We start from the raw sequence: 19,391 nt of genomic DNA, 5'->3' as shown, positions 1-19,391 counted from the left end.
AATCGGGTTACATTTGAAAATTCCATTTTTATTTGTGTCAAGGGAACCTTTGCATGAATAAACGAATGGTACCTATTCTCCTACTTCAGATTCAGTGACCATTTATATTAAGAGAACAGAGAAACGGTAAACCAGGATACTGGAAAGAAACTAGTCCATGCTCTGGCAAATGTCTCTCGGTAGACCAACGCCTAATGTTTAATTCTAATCTTGAAAATTAAATAGAGGATGGAAGGCCCAAATGTCTTCAATGCCTTTCTGCAGTCTCTAAATGGCCAAACAAACCTCAAATTATCTACGGGCAGATTTGGCCCCCAAAATAACTGTGTATCTGAAACACCAAGCCTCATGATCCCCAAAGGTCTCTCTCCAAACTGCTACAAATTAAAAAGCAAACAACCTATTAAACAAATCCAGCTGGTTACTATTGTAAATAGAAGGCTTCTATTTTTTCCAGTCCTTGAAAATCCTGGTAAGACTCATTAATAATTGATAAGAATTGCATATATTTATTGGTGTGTACTCACAGGAAAACAACTTTGTTATTTTCAACAGAAATTCCCAAATCTCAGGAACAAGCTTTAAGATCCTTTTATATTTCCCCCACAAATGGCTGAATGTCTCTGGCCTTTTTCAACCTAATCCCTTACTCCCAGGGGCTAGGGAGTGACCCTGGGGTCCCATGCTATCAATCTAACCAGGCAAAGATGGTGCTGGCCCTGTGGTCTCTTGTATGGCTTGTTTCTTTGAGAACCTCTTGATTTGGAATTAACTGTTGGAGGTGAATTTTCAAGTGGTCAGAATGCATGCCAAAGATTACAGGTGCTGCTGATCAATAACTGCTTAGCATTACCTGGCTCTTCTCATACAACCAAGGTGTATGGCCAAACCTGGTGCCTGTTCTGACCTATGCTGTAGTGGTTGTTAAATGCTTTGAATATTATCCTTGCAAACATTGCAACAGCTTAGGAGTTGTATTATTCTGGCACCAAATTATCTTACCCAGATGACCTCTCCTAGCAGGAAGTAAAAAAACCCCTTTTATCAGACCACGTATTCTAGTATGATCACCCTAATTTATACTGCATATCATAATGTCCAGGGACTGCGTGTTCTTGGGTCAGTTTCCTCAGCTATCAGTTCCTGGAGAACAGGAGACATGTCATGTTTGTCTTTATTTGGTTAGTGTCTAGTACAGTGTTTTATTGAACTGGATTAGAGAGAATAGTTCACGCACTCATTAGTGATCTGCCTGAACTACAGCAGAGTAGGACCAAACTAGGCACTGATCTATAAGATCACCACCCCCCTTCAAGAAACTTACAATCTAGTAGGAGGAAAAAAGGCATTAAACCAGTTAATTTTACCTCTGGCTGCTCCTTCTGATCACCTAGAGAGCTTTTTTAAAAAAAGTATCTGCTCCCTGACCCAAATGCCAGAGATTCTTTCACCTGGGTTGGGATCCAGGCATTTTTTTTTTTTTTTTTCTTTCTTTTTTTAAACCTCCCAGATGATTCTGATGAGCTGCCGGGGTTGAGAACCACTGCACTACATGGACCCACTTGTAGATATAAGATGAACATGCAATTAGGTGCTGTTCCAAGTTAGACACAACATATTCTGAAGGGCTTCAGAGAAGGGAGCAAGCACTATGTAGGGGAAGAATGGGAAAAAGCTGCACAGAGGAAGATGAAGGCCTTCAAAAAGAGGGAAGAGGAAGGCCTAGATGAAGGGCCTAGAAGGAGGGCTAAGGACACCACCCAAACAGCAGAAACTTCCAATGAGCTGAGTAGCATTAAATGAGCAACTAATGTGTCACATGCTCCAAAGACCCACCTTAGCCCCCTGTGACTCTGGCATAACACGGACGAGCAGCTCAATTGATCCACTTTCCTGCATCCAAGAAAACCAAACTCTTCCTGTAGTCAGTGAATGCTACACAACCTCATTGTGCCCTGAAATGAGATGCTGGGAAGATGAGAGTCAGCCCAATGAAACAATAAAAGAAGTATTGCAGGCATGAGTTCAAACAACTGCAATCTTAAACAGGCAAATCATCACCATATTAAGAGATCTAACTCAACTGATGGAGGAAAAAAGTTATCTTTAACTGGGAAATTAAAACTGTCAAGTCACCATGATCAAGGAATGACAGATTTTATCTATCTGTATCGCTCTTTCTATGTGCTTGTATATAGAGATATATATGAATGTGTGTGTATATGTATGCATACACACACATACATATATTCATCTGCTAAAGTCTCATGAAAAGATTAAGTGGTCACATCTTTGAAAAAACAAAGCCTGTTTTCTGGGGTTATAATCTCTCTGTTCTTGCTGAAGTGCTAATGTGTCATCAAACATTCAAATTAAAGCTGTCTAATTTAGTGTGATCTCAAGCATCCAGACAGTGATTCTGCCATTGTAATTATGTGCAATTAAAAAGCTAAAATCAGCTTCTTCACTAGTGGACTCTTATTTATAAGCAGACACACATAATTTTAATGGCCTTCAGAACTTGAAAAAAAATCCTTACGCGGTCGTCAATTGGACCCTATATGGAGCCCCCACACTCCTGTGATGACTTCTGATTGAAGGAAATATTTAGTTGAAGTTACAACCCTGGCAGAATTTCTCCCTGCAAATTCTGGGCTCTGTAGCTAATGAACTGATTTGTACCTCCAAATGAATAACCAAAAGCAAAAATGCTGTCTGCAAGAATGGGCGGCCACACACGTGAGTCTGGCCCCTAAAGGTCCATTTTAAAACACGTTCATATGACACAGGCAACAAACAGCTAAATGCAGTAATCTACAACCAAGTTCACAAATGCCTATTAACTATCATTAGTATTTTTAAAAGCTTAGATTTTTGCAAGCACAGTGGTCCATGAGCACTATTCAAGGGGGCTATGGAAATGTGCCTTTCCTTGTATTTGTGCTTCGGGCACAAAAGCCCTGGGTCAAAATAAAGTGAAACATCTTTGCCTCATAGTAGAATGTGGTGATAATGTTGAACTTTATCTGAGTCTTGTGCTCCCAGAAAGCAGTTCCAGGTGAGAAATTCACCCATCCTTTTAATAACCACAAAGGACCACCCTGCTCTCAGAGCTGAGATCCTTCTCCATCTTTCCTCATGACTTCTATAAGACTTGCTGCAGAATCCCTTGTTTACCTGCCTCCATAAAACCTCGACCTCTCCCTTTTCTTAGAGATATTCCTCACTAATAAACATTCTCCCTATTGCTGTAGCCTGAATAAAATCATCTTCTTAATTGTCCAGTGCACTTCGTCTTTCACAGTGATCAAGTTTGAGTCTGATAACTGCAAACAAAGCCACTTGGTGTGAACTCCAAAGTCACACTGAAATTTGAGTGCTTGAGAGATAAAAATCTAAAGTGGTGGTCACTTTGATTTTTAAATGCAGATGCCCAATTTATCATATACCTTGATTAACTGAGAGAACAACCAACCAATCTGAAAATGTAATTACAATCAGGTTTGGAAAAGCAGAAAAGCTACAATGACAATTTAATTTAGAGGAGTTAAACAAGTTAACATCTCTTTGCAAGTAATTAAATGTTTAAACAGATTTTTCTAAAGCAGTTTGGTGTTTATTAGCCCCCAAACATTACCACCTCTTACACATAAAGCCTTCACTGAGAAATGAGACACCTTCAAGTTTGCAGCTGCTAGGAATAGACGAAGGAAAAAAAAATCCAAAAGCACTATTTTGATTATATCTGACACCCTCCCCCTAAGACCCGCACCTGCTTCTTGTATTTCCAGTCCCACTATTTACTTGCTTTCTAAGCAAAATGTCAAATTTCAATTGCAAACAGTACCCTGTGTTTCCTAGGAGCCTGGATCGAAAACCAAACTGGAGGAAATGCTAAACGAGGACGCCCTGCTCTGGAATGTATAAGGAAATGCACAAAATAACAGGCATTATTAGAACCTAAGGAGAAAGCCCATGTTTTTAAACAATTACTAAAGCAGTATAGTAATAACATAAAGACAATTTCTGCGCCAGCTTGTTTCTCTGAAATTCTCTCTGCCACTGAACAGCTAGAACAGATAATAACTATTAGTAAATCAAACTCCTCTGCAATATCCAGCTGTGCCTCACGCATTTACATACAGATAGAATGGGTATATGTTTTTAATATGTATGTGATACGTACTTTTACCACAGCCGAAATGCATGCTACAAAGGAGGAGGAGAATGGGAATCGGATCAGCATGAGATAATAAAGTGGCCTAGATAAAGTATTAGCCGGCGATTGATCTCAAACCGGGATGCAGCTTCTTCTGACCTGATTACTTACTATGCATAGATTCCATTAAATAGAGCTTAGACATGGAAAGCTTCTGGAAATACTCTAAATGCTTAGGATATACAGCGCTCTGAGCCCAAATTGTAAGTGTGTGTGCCTATGGCCCACATGCTCCTTGCTCGAGTCAAGGCCCACATTCACGATAGGCTGGGAGGTTAAAGGGCTGCATGACAGCTGGTGGGAAGCCCTGCCAAGTCCCACAGGGATGACTCCTCCCTCTCCTCCCCCACACCAAGCAAGCACCCTCCAAGTGAATGAATGCCTCCCTCTGAGCTGCTTGTTTGGTCCTGGCCACGTAGCTCTAAAGAAAAGAATGGGAAGGTAGCAAGGGAATTTAACAATCATTTGGGGTCATGGTCCCCTTTAAAAAACTGGTGACAGCCATGAATTCCTCTTTTAAGAAAAAAATGCAAATCTCTACATGCATACACAATTTTTGATGTAATTTCAGGGGCTCTAACAGACTTCCTGAAGACTACAAGGACTGCTGATCTAGTCCACAGCCTTTGGCTTTGCAGATGAAGATGCTGAAGTGGAAGGGAATGGGGAGTTGCTTGAGGTTACACAAGGAATGGGACATGGTGGCTCTCCCTGCTAAGTCACAGCCCAACCCTAGCTACCAAAGAACTGTAAAGGAAGATTAATTCCTCAGAAAAAATTATTTGTGGTTTACAGAAGAAGCAAATGGTCTATACAGTAATGTCTCTCATCATATCCCTTTTATTTAAAAATATTTAAACATATAATTTGAATAGCAAAACCAGACTTGAACTCCATCTCAATGCTCCCCATCTTAGGCTGTCTCTCTGTCCCTGAGTTTAAGGGTCTGATTTTTTTTTTCTTCCCTCAATCTGATTATTGGCATTTGGGGGAAATTTCTCTACCACCTTTGCATTATTTTCTTCTCCCCTCTTGCTGCAGTCCCACCAATACTTTCTGACTGGCAGAAGCTGGTTTTTTTTCCACCTAAGTCATGACATCCCTGCGTGATGCTCTGAAGCCTGCTGGACATTCTGTTTGCCACCTCTTAAGAGGTCTCTGCTGCCCGAAAACTTTTATTTCTAAGTTTGCTGGTCCTAGGTCACAGAGCTGGTGCAGCACTGATGTACGTCTTTCCTGTGATTTACACCAGTGTGATTTAAAAGTGGATTCTTTAATAATGGAATCATTTTCACAGGAGCAGAAAGGAGAGGCAGTTCCTATCTTCTGGCTGTGTCAGCATGCTAAATGTTCCTGGCTGCCTACATGGCTTGTTTTCCTTCATTGCATTTAAAGCTGACTCCTGATTTATGCAATAGGCTCTTAAAGAATTGAAGAAAGTCCACATTTTCCTCAGGGATGAAGGATTTCCCTGTGTTTGAATGGGAGTCCACTCAAGAGAATCTACTCAAGAAAAAAGGTCCATGTTGGTGGATATGCTACTTCTAATGCAGAGTCAAAGTTTTCAGAGCTCAACATGAGGGTTCCTTCTAGAGAAGTGGAATTTAAGAGATGACTCAGCTGGTAAGTATGTTGCCTGGTTGAACTTCACCAGGTCAATGTCAAAGGGGTTTCTGTTCTAGTAGGTAGAGGCTTTGCATTGCTTTGAAAAGGTCTGGGGCCTACATATACGCATGCTTTGCCCATCATGTTTCCTTTGCCTGGAATGGCCCCTCGAAAATTCTATTAAAATTTGGTCTATTATCCAAAGGCCTTTTTCAAATGCTACCTTCTTCATACAGCTTTTCCCCATTTACCCAAATGGATCCCCAAAGAACACTGCAGTTCTTTTATAATACCATAGTTTGTTCATTTTAGTTTTTTGTGTACTTGCTGTGTTCCCTGCAAGACTATGTACATGTGGCTTACTCTTCCTGATAATTTCCACTGAGTCTAGCACAGGACTTCGCACATAGTGGTCTATAAATATCTGCTGAATTCAGTTGTTTACCTGGTTCTGAGATAAGATGATGTGGAAGCCAATGATGAAACTTCTTAGTGGATTCTTTATGTAGCTTAATGGCTATATACCAGAAAAATGCACCAGCTCATGTGGACCCTGGCCTCCCCCAAATGTGAGCGTGTAAAGAATTTCTTGGTCCAACTTTAAAATACTTCCACTGAGGACATAAAAACTGACACCCATCTTAAGATCAACAACACAAAGTCGAGGAAATAAAATATCTAAACAACTAAATGAGTTCTAACACTGGGATTTTAATGGGCTCAAGAGTCTAAGATTGAGTTTGACATTTCATCTTTAAGACTCACATGGTCAAAAATTGCCAAGATGATCATTTTAAGACTTGATATTAGATATTCTGATATATACAGTGACAACCCCCCCACACCAATAAGAAGACAAAAACTGCTTGAGTGACCACTGTGTGCATGGCCCAGGCCCAAGAGTAAAAGTGATCTGGCCCAACAATCCTGCATTCTGATTCACGTAGGCTGGGACTTGCTGCGTTCACTGATCAAGGTCACACCTGGAGCTCATTTATGATTTCCCAATTGGTGAATCTATAATATTTCAGTATTTCCCTTCAACCCCATCCCTTACTTTCTTCCTTGGATGTGGAAAATGCAGGCCCACAGGGAAACCCTAACTATCCTGCAGGCCTCACAGCTGATGCAGCCCAAGCCATGCAGCCCTTGTTGGCACCCTGTTGGCTGGAGTTACCGTGCTTGGGAGATAAACTGCTCTTTTTGTGAAAGGCACAGGTCCTACAATGACAAATGGCTTCTACAGTTCATGCATTCCAGAGGAAGCTCTTGGCTTCCAGATGGGAGTAACATCAAATAGGTTGTAGGCAGAGAGGGAAAAGGAAAAATTAAAGCCATTAATATGTTGTAAGGAATAAAGAGACTGGTTCCTTAAGACTGGGTCCTTAGGATGTGACTCAGGTTCAAGACAAGGAACAACCTGCTTTCTTTTCCATCCCCTACTGGGCCCAATCTTTTGGCCAAAGGCAGGCAGGGCTCAATTCCCTTGACCACAGCAGCCTCACATATACTCTATTTCCTGCCCCCTCACTGAGCCCTTACCAAGCCAGGGGTGCCTCACTATTGCTATACCTCTGGGAATACATTCATTTAAAATCAAACAGTGAGCAGTACTAGAAAAATGGTTAAATGAAATATAGTATAGTGCTTCCTGTGACTACATTTTTCATTGTAGTTTATTGATTTACTGATACTGATTAATTAAAAATGTGGGACAACACACGCCAGGGTGTAGAGTTGTAAAGAAATATGTCTAAATACATATCCCTTGTCTCTCCCTCCCTCTCTCTCTCTCTCTCTCTCTCTCTCTCTCTCTCTCTCTCACACACACACATCCCTATCCACTTGCTTCTAAGGCATTGAAAGTACTCACCCTTTAGCCTTGTCTTTATGACTTGCCACCCTGGAGTGGTGTTCTTTGCCAACACATACATCCACATACATTTATGGGTATATGTATGATCTGCAGATGTTTTATTTATAAGTGGCCAACTCATTGCAGCTTTGAAACAGGCATTTACAAACAGATATGTTTTATGAAACCCTATTCCTTTGTTTTAATAGCTGAGCTATCCAGCCATAGCATAATAATGCACAAGGTAAATGGGTCTCCATCTCTAGAACCTGTTCCAAGTTTTCTCAAATGTGACTAACTGCAAGAATTTCCCAACCATCAAAGAGACTAAAAAAAAAATAACCCAGTTTATTCCAGACGTGAAACCTCCACAGTTATAAACTGTAGAGGTTTTAGGGGTGAACTTTAACTTGAAACTACCCTGAAAACTGAGATTTTGCTCTAGGGGTTACAAGAAGGACAGAAGTACCTTCCTGGAAGTATTCATGATACAAAAGGGAAGCATACTGTTATTTTATACTTGGGGATGAAATCTGTATTATTCAGAAGCTAGAGTGTTTATCAGGATGGAATACAAAGAATGAAAACCTCTGAACTGATATTTTATAAAATGCATATTGTTTAAAGAGGTGAAAGAAAATTGTTTGAAATGTGCTTTGACTGCAGTAATCGAAAGACAGGGAATGATAAGCACAACATTAGAAAGAGTAGATTATAATTATTATTTACTACTGCTCAATCCTAACGTTATTCTAACAGCTTGTGCATTGTCAAATCAACAATCTGCACTAAATAAATGACCATTTGGGAATTGTTAGGGAGCGTCTCTGTTCCTCTCCCTGCTTGACTAAAAACTGTCATTTGCAATCAAAGAACGCTGCCTTGGAGATGAGAACACAGCAGCCTTGTAGTTGTTTCTGCGGAAAGACCAAAGATTCATATTAACTTGATCTTTTGCAGCCAGTCTAATTTCATTCTACATGAATCCAAAAGACTCCACGCCACATTCAGAATTTCCTGTAGGACTGCACTAAAAACAAATGCTATCTTCTCTGTTACCAGTCCTCTGAATTCTGCAAGGCTGTAATAGCAAATAAGGATAAAGAGTACTGCATTAAGTGTGTGACCCTTGAGTGAGGCAAAAGAGTTCTGCATTAAGTTTCAAAATGGTGGTGGGTTTTAAAAAGGGAAAACTATTACCTGAGGGTATGAGCTTCAAAGACACCTACTCAAATGAAGTAAATAATGTAGGCCTTCCAGAGCCTGTGAATTTTTTAAATTTCATTTTGGTCTTTTTAACAGAATATTAAATATAAATATATAACTGGAGAATTCTAATATAACTTTAAAAATTTACTTACCATCAATTCCTCAGGTGCTGGCCTTTCTTTTGGCTGTTTTCGCATGCTATGGTAGGGGAAAAAAAACCTCGTATCATCTATGTCACTTGTAAATTTGTGTTATAATTTCCACCACTGACTATTTCCCCTGGAATTTGAATGTTTTCAAAATTCATCATGTTCAGTTCTTGGCCAAAGTATTAGCATATATTCCCTTTTATTTTGGCCTTTAATTAATTCGATTTGGGGGGAACTTATGAATCAGAAACACAAAGTTTTTTGTTTTTTGGGTTTTTTTTGCTGTTACTTTTGAAATATAAAGGATAAACTTAAACTTATTCTAATTCTACTTTTGAAACTAACGTGAAAAAAAGCAGCAATCTTCTCTTCCTGACTCAGTTAACAATTTATTTCAAGCTTAAATTTAGGGAATAATATACTTCTTTCTTGGTAATTGAGAAAAGACAATAAGAAAAGAAATATGACTGTCAAGTCAAATCAGAAACATCTCATTCCTTCACTATGACTCCGAATGACAAGTAGTATATTAAAGAGGTCTAGGTAATGCTACAAAATTAGAAATGGGTTATTACACATTATCTCAACCTGCTTTTATTTTGGCTACAGTACAAGCTGATAATTCATTAAATAGCTGTGAGACAGCTAAGTTTGTTTAAGCTGCTTAAAGAATCATTCTTCATGCAAAACATTTCTAGTCTTCCATGCAGTAAGTATAATTAGTAGCTGTACCATGTACTTAGCTACATGAGGAGGCACCCACACATGGGATCGAGGTGACCGTGGGTAACTGTCTACTTGATGACTGTATTTGTTCTAATCAACTCAGGGTGTCTATGGGATGAAGTCATGGAAAGAGATTGCTGCTTCTACCACTTGGAAAATCACACATTACTTTTTTCTTTATATAAGGGGCATTCTCTAACAAGCAAGAAGAAAACCCTTCATATAATCTCTGCATTTGCTGACAGTGCTTTTTAAAAATAGAGACATTTAATGATCATTTGGTAAACAAGAACCGTAGTTATGAACCATTAATGACATCGAGGACATTTGCCTTCTCTATAAATAACCATATGCACCTCTCAAATACTGCATCCATTAGCAAGCAATTCAAGCTGTCTCGCCAGTGGAGTTGGTAACAGTCCTAATCTGACATTCCAAAGTAGCTGTATCTCTTGGGAAAACAAGGCTATTACCCACTATCATTTCTGTTTCTGCTTGACATCTGTGGAAATTTCAACACAGGTTATCCCTCCCTCTGTTTGCATAAAACTTTTATATAACAGCTGATTAATTGTTTGGACAGGAGGAAGGTAAAGCCTTATCAACTTTTCTTCCCAGCTGCCCAGACCATCCCCATCCCCAGGCTGGTTTTGGACCACACAGCAAGCTAAGTGCTGTAGTCTGTCACAAATCCAACATCTGAGCAGGCGATGCTCAAACGAGGCGCTCCAGGACGCATAGGAATCACAACGTCTGTTTTTCAATTTCTGCATTTCAAAATGGGGCATTCTCATGATGTGCTTCTGAATATTTTTTAGAAAATCCATGTAAAGGAAATTTAGTGAGATTAATATGTACTTCTGGATAATGGCTCTAACATCATTAATGACTTTCAAAAGAGCTCAGAATTCCACTGTTCAATCAATGTGTATGCTTTTTTCCAATATCTCATGCTTTGGAAATACAATGTTTTCAGACTAAAAATAGTTTTTAAAAGCTATAGAATTATTATACAAGTATTTTAAATAGAAACAGAATTAATAAAAATTTTAAAATGGGGGAAGAAATTTCTTCCCCACATATTTTTTCTATGGATAAAAACTGTATGAGGCATTTTTATTAAGAGGTAACATATTACACTTAGTCAAAAAGGTGACAAAGCTTAACATTTATATTAAGGAATATTTCTTGGCTTCACTTGAGTGTAATCATCAGATGGATCATGTTGGGAGTGGCAGGGGACAGGGAACAACCTTTTCGGTTTAGCAATGACTCCTGATTGTGCTGCTTCACTGCACCATGGGAATGGAGGGTTTCTTTTGGCAGGGTCTGCCTGTTCATTTTCCAGCAGTGGACATGACTCTGAAGGGGTGAAGAAATAAGGACTTTGGTGAAGAAGGAAAAGAGGAGCAAAGGTAGTTACGGAGGAGTTCCAGAATGTCTGGTTGGTTCTGTCTCCTGCTTGGGGATGGTCATTCCTATGCTCCCAATTTCCTCCTCTCTCCTGGGTTATTCTCTATGCTGCAGTGAGCGAGAGGGCAGTGGGGCAACTGGGTCTCCCAAGACCGCATGAGTCTTGCAGGATGGGGAAGAGAGGGATGATGGCAAAAGGGGTAATAAAAGAAAGACGCCTTCTGCCAGGAGGAAGAAGGCAGAAGGCTGGAAAAGAACCCTTGGGCAGAAAACTGCCTGTTTCCTCAGGTGTAAAATGACGGGGGTTGCCTAGAGACTCTGAGGGCCTCTTTGATGTAAATCTTGTCATTCCACTCAGTTCTTTAAGGGTTAAAATTGGCCTAATGGAACTGTTTTCATAATCTTTCAAACATCAAAATTCATTGAAATAGGACCTCAGTATTATGTTTAAAATATAACCAAAGATAAAAGTTATTTACTGAAAATCCAATGAATTAATAAACTATGCTGCTTCCACTAAGTGACAGACAGTTTTATAGGTAACTTGAGGTTACATTAATAAAAATAAGCTTCATATGTTTGTTCAATAGGGACTATAAAATTGTGTATTTAAAAAAAAAAAAAAAAGATGGCAACAGATCTGTGCTCAAAGAAATAGCCTGAATCTCAGCAGTTTATTAAAACAGAAAAAAGCCTCTGAAGTACGTTTATGACCCTCTGTGTAAATAACGTTTACATAATTTAAACAATTTCTTCAGCTTTGCTGTCCCATCTGCCGAAGGCCCCGAAGTCCCTCCCGTCTCCAAAAGGAAGCAGGGAGAGCCATAAGGTCTCACGGAGCCGCCAAGTTAATGGCATGTATCATTTACATTGAGGGCATGGCATGTTTGCAAACAGGCTCACCACTGAGTGATGAAATGTACAAATGGCTCGGAGAACTCTCCAACCGGAAGGACGGGCGAATCCTGGGAGGGAGGAAAAACAAGTCACCAAAAGTCACAATTCCTTTTCTTTCTTCATATTCTACCCCACCCTGGCAAAGGAACCGTATAAAGGTGAATATAATGAAAATAAGGCCTCATCCAATTAAAAAGACTGTCTATTTACTCTTCCCTACTTTTAGGTAAAAATGTCAAATTTAAAGCCACACACATTACAATGGTGAGAAACATGAGAGCAAAGAGGGAGGGGAGGTGAAAAAAGGACAATGATAGCCACAGGGTAGAAAAGAAGGTAGGGAAAGTGTAAATGAGAAATTAATGATTACTTAAGTAACACACAAATGGTCTTGTAATTAACAAAGAGCTGTGAAATTATTCTTGTGTTGACCTTTGTTTCTTTTACTGGATTTGCTATTTATTTACACTTTCCTTTTTATTTACATTTATTTGTATAGTCAACTGCTCCTAACTGCTTACCCCTAATAGAAGCATTTGGATCAGATTTTTTTTTTTTTTTTTAACTTTAACAGAAAGGTTTTTTTTACAGGGGAAGTTATTTCTTGAAGAGAAATTTCAGCCTATTTGCCAGTCTAGGTAAACTCATCGTATGAGAATGCCAGGGATTAAGGACACAATGAAAAACTCCCACCTCGATGACCAAACAAAACTGGGGTGGAGGTGGGAGTCACTCAAAAGAGCAGAAAACTACACAGTAACAACCACCACCACATAGCTCAGGGAGCAAACCCCATTACCGTTTGCAAAGGAAGGCTTTAAGAATTTAGGAGTTTTTCCAAGAATGACAGAGAGCGCCACTGTGTTTATAGTGTAACAGCTCAGGATGTAATGAAATTACACTGCAGAGTACTTTAACAGTCATCTCATTAGACCTACAGTTGGAACAAGAAAGCCACATAAAGTAGGCAGCTGCAAATGACTCCATTCTCATCTATTCTCATTTGCTATTAAAAATACCTTTCGGCGGCTTTTTTCCTCTCTGACATCCCTACACAAAGTGCCCTGCAAAGTATGATACATGCACCTATTTAAATTAACAAAGGAATGACTTATTTTAATCTCACTGTGCTTTGGAGTGCTTTGGCCATTTGGATGAGCAATATATCATTACATACAACCTTCTAGCGCTGCAGGCAAGAAACTCAGAGCATGCAGCATTTGGTGGGAGCCAAACAATTTCTCTAGCACACAACTGTGTCAAATGCATGCATGTATTCATTATTGAGAACGAGAGGAAATAGCTTTGATGTAGTGGAAAAAGAAGATGATAAAAGCACCTCTGCAATATGTGTGTCATTATCAATGGTGGCAGATAGATACAACTGCACAGCCTCCTATGTGATTAGTAAATATACATATAATTGCTGTGGCCAATTATCAGAAAAATGAGAACAGTAATTACAAGACAGAAAATTAACTAGAACTCTTATTAAGGCTTTGTTTCCAATTCAAACAATTGGAAACTGCTGGAAAATACAATTAAATCAAAAGGAAATAAGGGGGTCAGAGCAGCCAGAAAAAAAAAAAAAAAAGAGAAAAATAAAAATATATGCCCATAAACACTCACACACAAATGTTCGCAGCAACATTATTCATAATAGACAAAACCTAAATGTCCATCAACTGGAGAATGGATAGATAAAATACAATGGAACACTATTCAGCAATAAAAAGGAACAAACTGCTAATGCATACTATGCCATGCATAAACCTCAGAAACATGGTAAGTAAAAGAATCTAGACACAGAGACCATGTATTGTATGATTCTATTTATATGAAATGTCCAGGCATATCTGTCTTCTTTAAATTTATTCATCCAGAAGAGGGGAAGGTTAGTAATTCTAAACTTAAAATTCTCATCAGTAGAGAAAGGCTTCCAAGAGGAAAGGAAAACAAAGGAAATGGGAGTGAAATAAAATCCTGCCAAGTTCAAAGGATTACATGCAGGCATTACACAGAGAGGACATGAAAAACGGGGGGCCGACAAAACAGTCCACTCAAAAGAAACAAGGCACGCAATAACATGACAAGTCCTCGATAAAGGTACTATAAAATGGTCACAGAAGTCCCATTGGTTTGAAGATCAAAAATAAAACATTATATCAATTTCAGCCCCAGCCTGTTTTAAGAAAGCCATATATATCACCAAGCCTGCAAGATTCTACAAGGCTCAGTTCAAGAAATGACATTTTACTGTCTCAAAAACCATTGATAAAAAGATAATTCAAAGTCTGAGGTGCAAAAATTATGGACTCTGATCAGTTAGGAAGCCTCTCTAAGTCATTCCTTTACAGATTTTTTTGGAGGGTGTAGTACTGGAAATATCTGAGTAGCAGTCACTTTAAAACACAATACTTAAGAAAATAAAAGCCTAATGTGGCTGAATATTTACCAAGATGGTTAAAATTCTGGACTGCCTTTGTACAAAGACGTGGTGTTAAATGTGATGCTAATGTGGGCCTCATTTCAAAGTATGATACTAAGAGTAAATTAATGAGTTATAGACTAGGCAACTTGCTGAAGATGTCATTTTAACATGTATGAGAAACAAAATGAGGAAATGTGACATCTTGCACGGGTACTTAATTTTATTTAAGACCTGATATTGTAGCCTGTTAAATTCCTCATATTATAAAACTAAAGAACACTGGGTGGTACCCATGAATAATTTATTTCACTTCTGAAAATGCCAACCCAAGTCGACTTTGCAGAACCACAGAGAGTGGGTTCTCATTTCACTGGTGCCTGGAAAGAATCACTCATCGAAGATACAGGGGAAGATTCTAATCTCACATGCATAATGCCAGATATTTCTTTTCATTTTAAAATCCATGTCTTTTGCATACCTCAAGGGAGAATTTTCTGACTAGTAGGAGGATGGTCAGAATGCCACACATAAACACCAGGCAAAGGGGTCCTCTGGGAGCCTCCAATTCCACAAAAGTACGCAGGCTGTTATGCCAAAGGAAAGCAAACGAATACACCTGAGAATGTTCACCACACTGAAGGATTTTAAAGTACACTTTTCTCTTTTTAAAGCAAATAAAATTAGAAGTTAGTTTAGATCAGGATGTGAAAGACCTCCAAGAACCTGACTAATTCAAATCTGCGAGAAAGAGGCAGGAAAGTGCACAGTAAATTTGTGCTTCACTTTCACCATAGCTCACAATCAGGGAAAGCATTGTTTCCCTCTGGGGGACTGAGAGCCATCCCAAGGGGTTCAGAGGACCTACTAAAGTAGTTGCTGTTACTTATCAAAAATGCCCTCTGTGAAATAAGGGTTCAGGCAAGATGGAGAAACACATTTCAAAAATATAAACGTGGATTGAAGAAGCAGTACTAACAACTCTCAGTACTAGCTGAAGTTGACTTTAAATTGTTAATAAAAGTCACTCTCTTTAAGACCCTGGGTGCCATACTTCACCTTAAGGGCTTTTTTTTTTTTGAAAAGCTTCTGTTGAACTTATAAGCACGGAGGTATGGAATGAAACAGTAGACACAACCTTAACCAAAAGCCTTAACCTGAAATTCTGGTCCCAAATCAACTTTAGAGTCCTGCTAAAGGGATACAAGCTGGATCTTGTTATCAAGCAGGCAACTGTTATATAAAAACAGCTGTCATAAACCATTTCAGTAAGCAATTCTGGTCATCAAGGAGGACAGTCTCCAAGTCTCAGAGGTTTCAGTAACTACCTGGTCAGCCCCTTTTGCTAAACAACTGCAACACAAGCATGCGGCACACTAGAGAACAGTGAAGGACAATGCGAAAAAAGTTTGAGTGATGCCTTTGCTTTGTGAATAATGAACAGTTCAGGAAGGTCAACCCATTACAACCAAAACTGTTTAATTATTAATTACGCACAATCTATGAGCAAAAGGACAAGTTCAGAATGTTTAATGTATGCTCACTTCAACTGGACTCTCTCTGGGTATTTTGTTATTAGCACTTGTCAGCAAGGTACTCAGGCATAAAAAAAGGCAAGCAGCAGAAAATCTGAGTGTGTGTGTACCTGCACACTCAAAGAGGTGGAGGAAGGGAGGAGGTCCAATCCCAACCACAGCTGCTGCTTGTTCACTTGCAGAGTAAGTTTGCCAATAAGCACACTTTGTGACTTTGAGAGCAGGCAAGTAAGCTGGATACTTCAATTACAGAAAACATAAATCAGAAAAATGCTTTTTAAATGACTTACTTAAAAAGGAGATTATTTTAAAGAGACATACTGTTTTGAACTCATGATGTTTCTTGGCTTTAAAAGAATCTATGTCAGTAATGTTTACACACACAACCCACCACCACTGCACACACACACGCATACACAGGTACATGTAAAACTGATAAAATCTGAATAGGGTCAGTGGTTTGTACATTGCATCAATGTCAATTTTGTGGTAGTTATATCTGTACTATTTATGAGATGTTACCATTAGGGGCAACTGGGTGAAGGGTACACAGGATCTCTCCATGTTATTTCTTACAACTGCACATGAATCTAAAATGATGTCAAAAAACAACAACAACAAAAAAATATGTCAAAGTAGAAAGTTTATAAAGAAAAAGGCAAGGGGCTATTTTTAAAAACTCAGATGAGGGCCAGATTCTTAGCAGAACTCTGCTTTGTATAAGGTAGAAGCCTGGCCTAAATACTTAACTGGAAAAAACTTAAGGGACCTTTGTTTAAAAAGATATTCCTGAGGACTTCATTTTTGCTTTTAATTCATAATTAAAGATGACAAAGGAATCTGACAATGATGTGGTGGTGAATTCAGACATTGACAGCAGATAAACATAATATATTGTATAAAAACAATACAATCATTCATTATTTATTTATTTGTTCACTCATTCAACAATTTTCTTGAGCAGTTACCATGTTGAAGACAATGAGCTTGGCATTATGGGACAGCTAATACTTAATCCATATCCTTAAATAATCTGTGTATTGTTCAGAGGGTAAGATGTGCACTCCTAATAAACAGCCCTGCAAGATGGGGGAAGTGGCCAAGACAGAGTGCTGAGGCTGGGCACTTGGAATGTACCGTGGAACACTGGGGGTTTGACTCAGTTTGGCTGGTACCTGTGGGTTCACAGAGTGAACTGTGGGTTCACAATGGTGGGGATGAAGTATGTGAGACTGGATGGTGTGAGATACCCTCTTTGCTCTCCTTTCTTCCTCACTGCCAGAGAGCATCTGGGGATATGGGGGGACCTTGAATGCTGTAGTCTGTCCTGCTCCCTTCTTACTATGCAAAATAGACATTCCTTCAAGCCAAGATTTTATACATATTGGCAGTAAAATATCAGGGAGGGAGAAGGACAACTTCTCAAAAATCTCAAGGTGTTGGCTGTACTGGTGAATTCTAAAGTCAGCTGTGCAGTGGTTAGATAAATAAAACATGGCAAACCTAACTTTTTTTTAATAGCCCATTTCTAGACTTACTGGTGTCAATCCATCAGGCCAATAGGTGGTTAACTTAGCATCAGAGAATCACCTGTAGTCTGAACAATATTGAGCATCATGCTCCACATTTTAAAAATAAATCTTTTAATTCAAGCCTGATATGCCTTTGGCCTGGCCCAACAATTTCTGGTCCTAGGCACTAGGGTTCATACTAATTGTCATGGCTCTCTTAGATGGCTCCACTTCTATCCACAGTGTTGGAATCAAAGGTCATTTGTAATTCCAGTTGCTTCATGTCAGGCAAAACAGCATTTTGCTGGTGAGACCCCAAATTATTTTTTAATCCTTTGTTCATCGCCTTAAAGTAGTGTCTCTGGGACAACTGGCAGAATCCCTAGGACAAATCCGTATTTGCCTGGGGGGGAAGCCTAGTTTGTTTTAAAAAATAAAAATCCAAAAAACTAAAAACAAAAAAAGTGGACCCTCACTTTTAAAGATCTCTACAGAAGCTAATGTACAAACCAGAAACTACCTGTCCAAAGTATAATCCAATCTGGTAAATTAGCTAAGTTTTAATATTTTGAAGGTCCTCAATGTTCATATCTGTACATTTGTGCTGTAACAGACTGCAGCCAAGAAAAAAACAGCAGTCATATCTTATCAGAGGCAGAAAGGTGGGAAATAGATGGGCTGGTGCTCCTGGTCAGAGAATGAGTCATCCCAGTTTAAGGTGGGAGTAAGCCCTAACTATACAGCAGATTTGTACAAATTCAATCAAGGCTCGTTAAAAACACTGAGTTTATTTAAAAATGTGGCCACTCTGTGAGGAAACAATCAGTATTGTAACTTTAAATGTATTTTTTATGTCATGATGCAAATGGAACTGACCTAATCCTCAGGGTGTTAGGAGGGACAGGCATGGGTAGGAGTGAGGCTTTGAATTTAGGAAGGCTTGCAGATGACATTTTCAGAGAAGAAAGCCTCTGACCTGCCTCAGCTGGAGACCAGACAGCCCACCTTTTACTCATCCCACTCCACATCAAGCCTTGAGCAGAGAAAATGAAAGATGATCCAATTTCCACACTGGGTCACCCCATGCTCTTGGTTGCCAGATGTGACAAATTACATGGTTGGGTATTTTGGTGTGAAGTTCTGTCCAGTGGGTCTAGGCTGACAGTAGTAGCTCAATTAACTTGTCTCAGATGGGCCTAGAACCAGGGGCAAAAGGCCTTAATTTTCACCACTGAAACACCCACCCTACCCATAAACCCTTTAATCAAGGGGAACCAGCTGTTAGCCAAGTGAACATCACTACCAGATGGCTTATAAAAAACACAAAATATAAATGAACAGATCTAAAGGAATCTGTCTTTAGGTAATAGAATTCTGAGATTATAGGTATTTTTCCTATTTTCTCTTTCTCCTAAATGTGTTCTGGAAGTTCTTCAGTATTGGGATAAAAGAGAAGAGGAACGATCTTGGTCATTAATGTAAAAACGAACTCTTCATTTAGTCTATTATTTGTTGTCACTTAAAAGATTTACATTTACTTACAGATTTTCTAAACATATGGCAAAGATCTCTGTGTTTTACAAAATTCCTTGAAAATAGGTGAGTGGAACTAGAAAATGGATTAATCTTTTTTTTTTTTTTTTTTTTTTTTGACCCGGTAAGGAGATTGCAACCCTCGGCATGGTATGTTCTGCACCACGCTCAGCCAGTGAGTGCACCGATCCTATATAGGATCCTCGGAGCTACCAGCGCCGCACTCTCCTGAGTGAGCCATGGGCCGGCCCGGATTAATCTTTTAAACCGTATTTGTAAATGCTTCCTTTCCAAAGCCAAGGAACATCTTT

At 39.1% G+C, this 19,391-nt stretch overlaps 1 protein-coding gene across 1 annotated transcript in view; it reads right to left on the bottom strand.

Annotated features, from left to right (window-relative positions):
* MAP2K5 (mitogen-activated protein kinase kinase 5) overlaps window positions 1–19,391 on the bottom strand; it is a 91,801-nt gene that overhangs the window by 30,228 nt on the left and 42,182 nt on the right. The window contains exons 4-5 of the mRNA XM_008573763.1: window positions 12,080–12,141; window positions 9,041–9,086 (exon numbers count right to left, since the gene is read on the bottom strand). Of these exons, the coding sequence (XP_008571985.1) occupies window positions 9,041–9,086; window positions 12,080–12,141 (108 nt within the window). The remainder of the gene's footprint in view (window positions 1–9,040; window positions 9,087–12,079; window positions 12,142–19,391) is intronic.

The sequence above is a fragment of the Galeopterus variegatus genome, unplaced genomic scaffold, assembly GCF_000696425.1.
Source record: "Galeopterus variegatus unplaced genomic scaffold, G_variegatus-3.0.2 Scaffold961, whole genome shotgun sequence".
Classification (NCBI taxonomy): Eukaryota; Metazoa; Chordata; class Mammalia; order Dermoptera; family Cynocephalidae; genus Galeopterus; species Galeopterus variegatus.
This window is presented reverse-complemented; position numbering and strand designations above follow the sequence as displayed.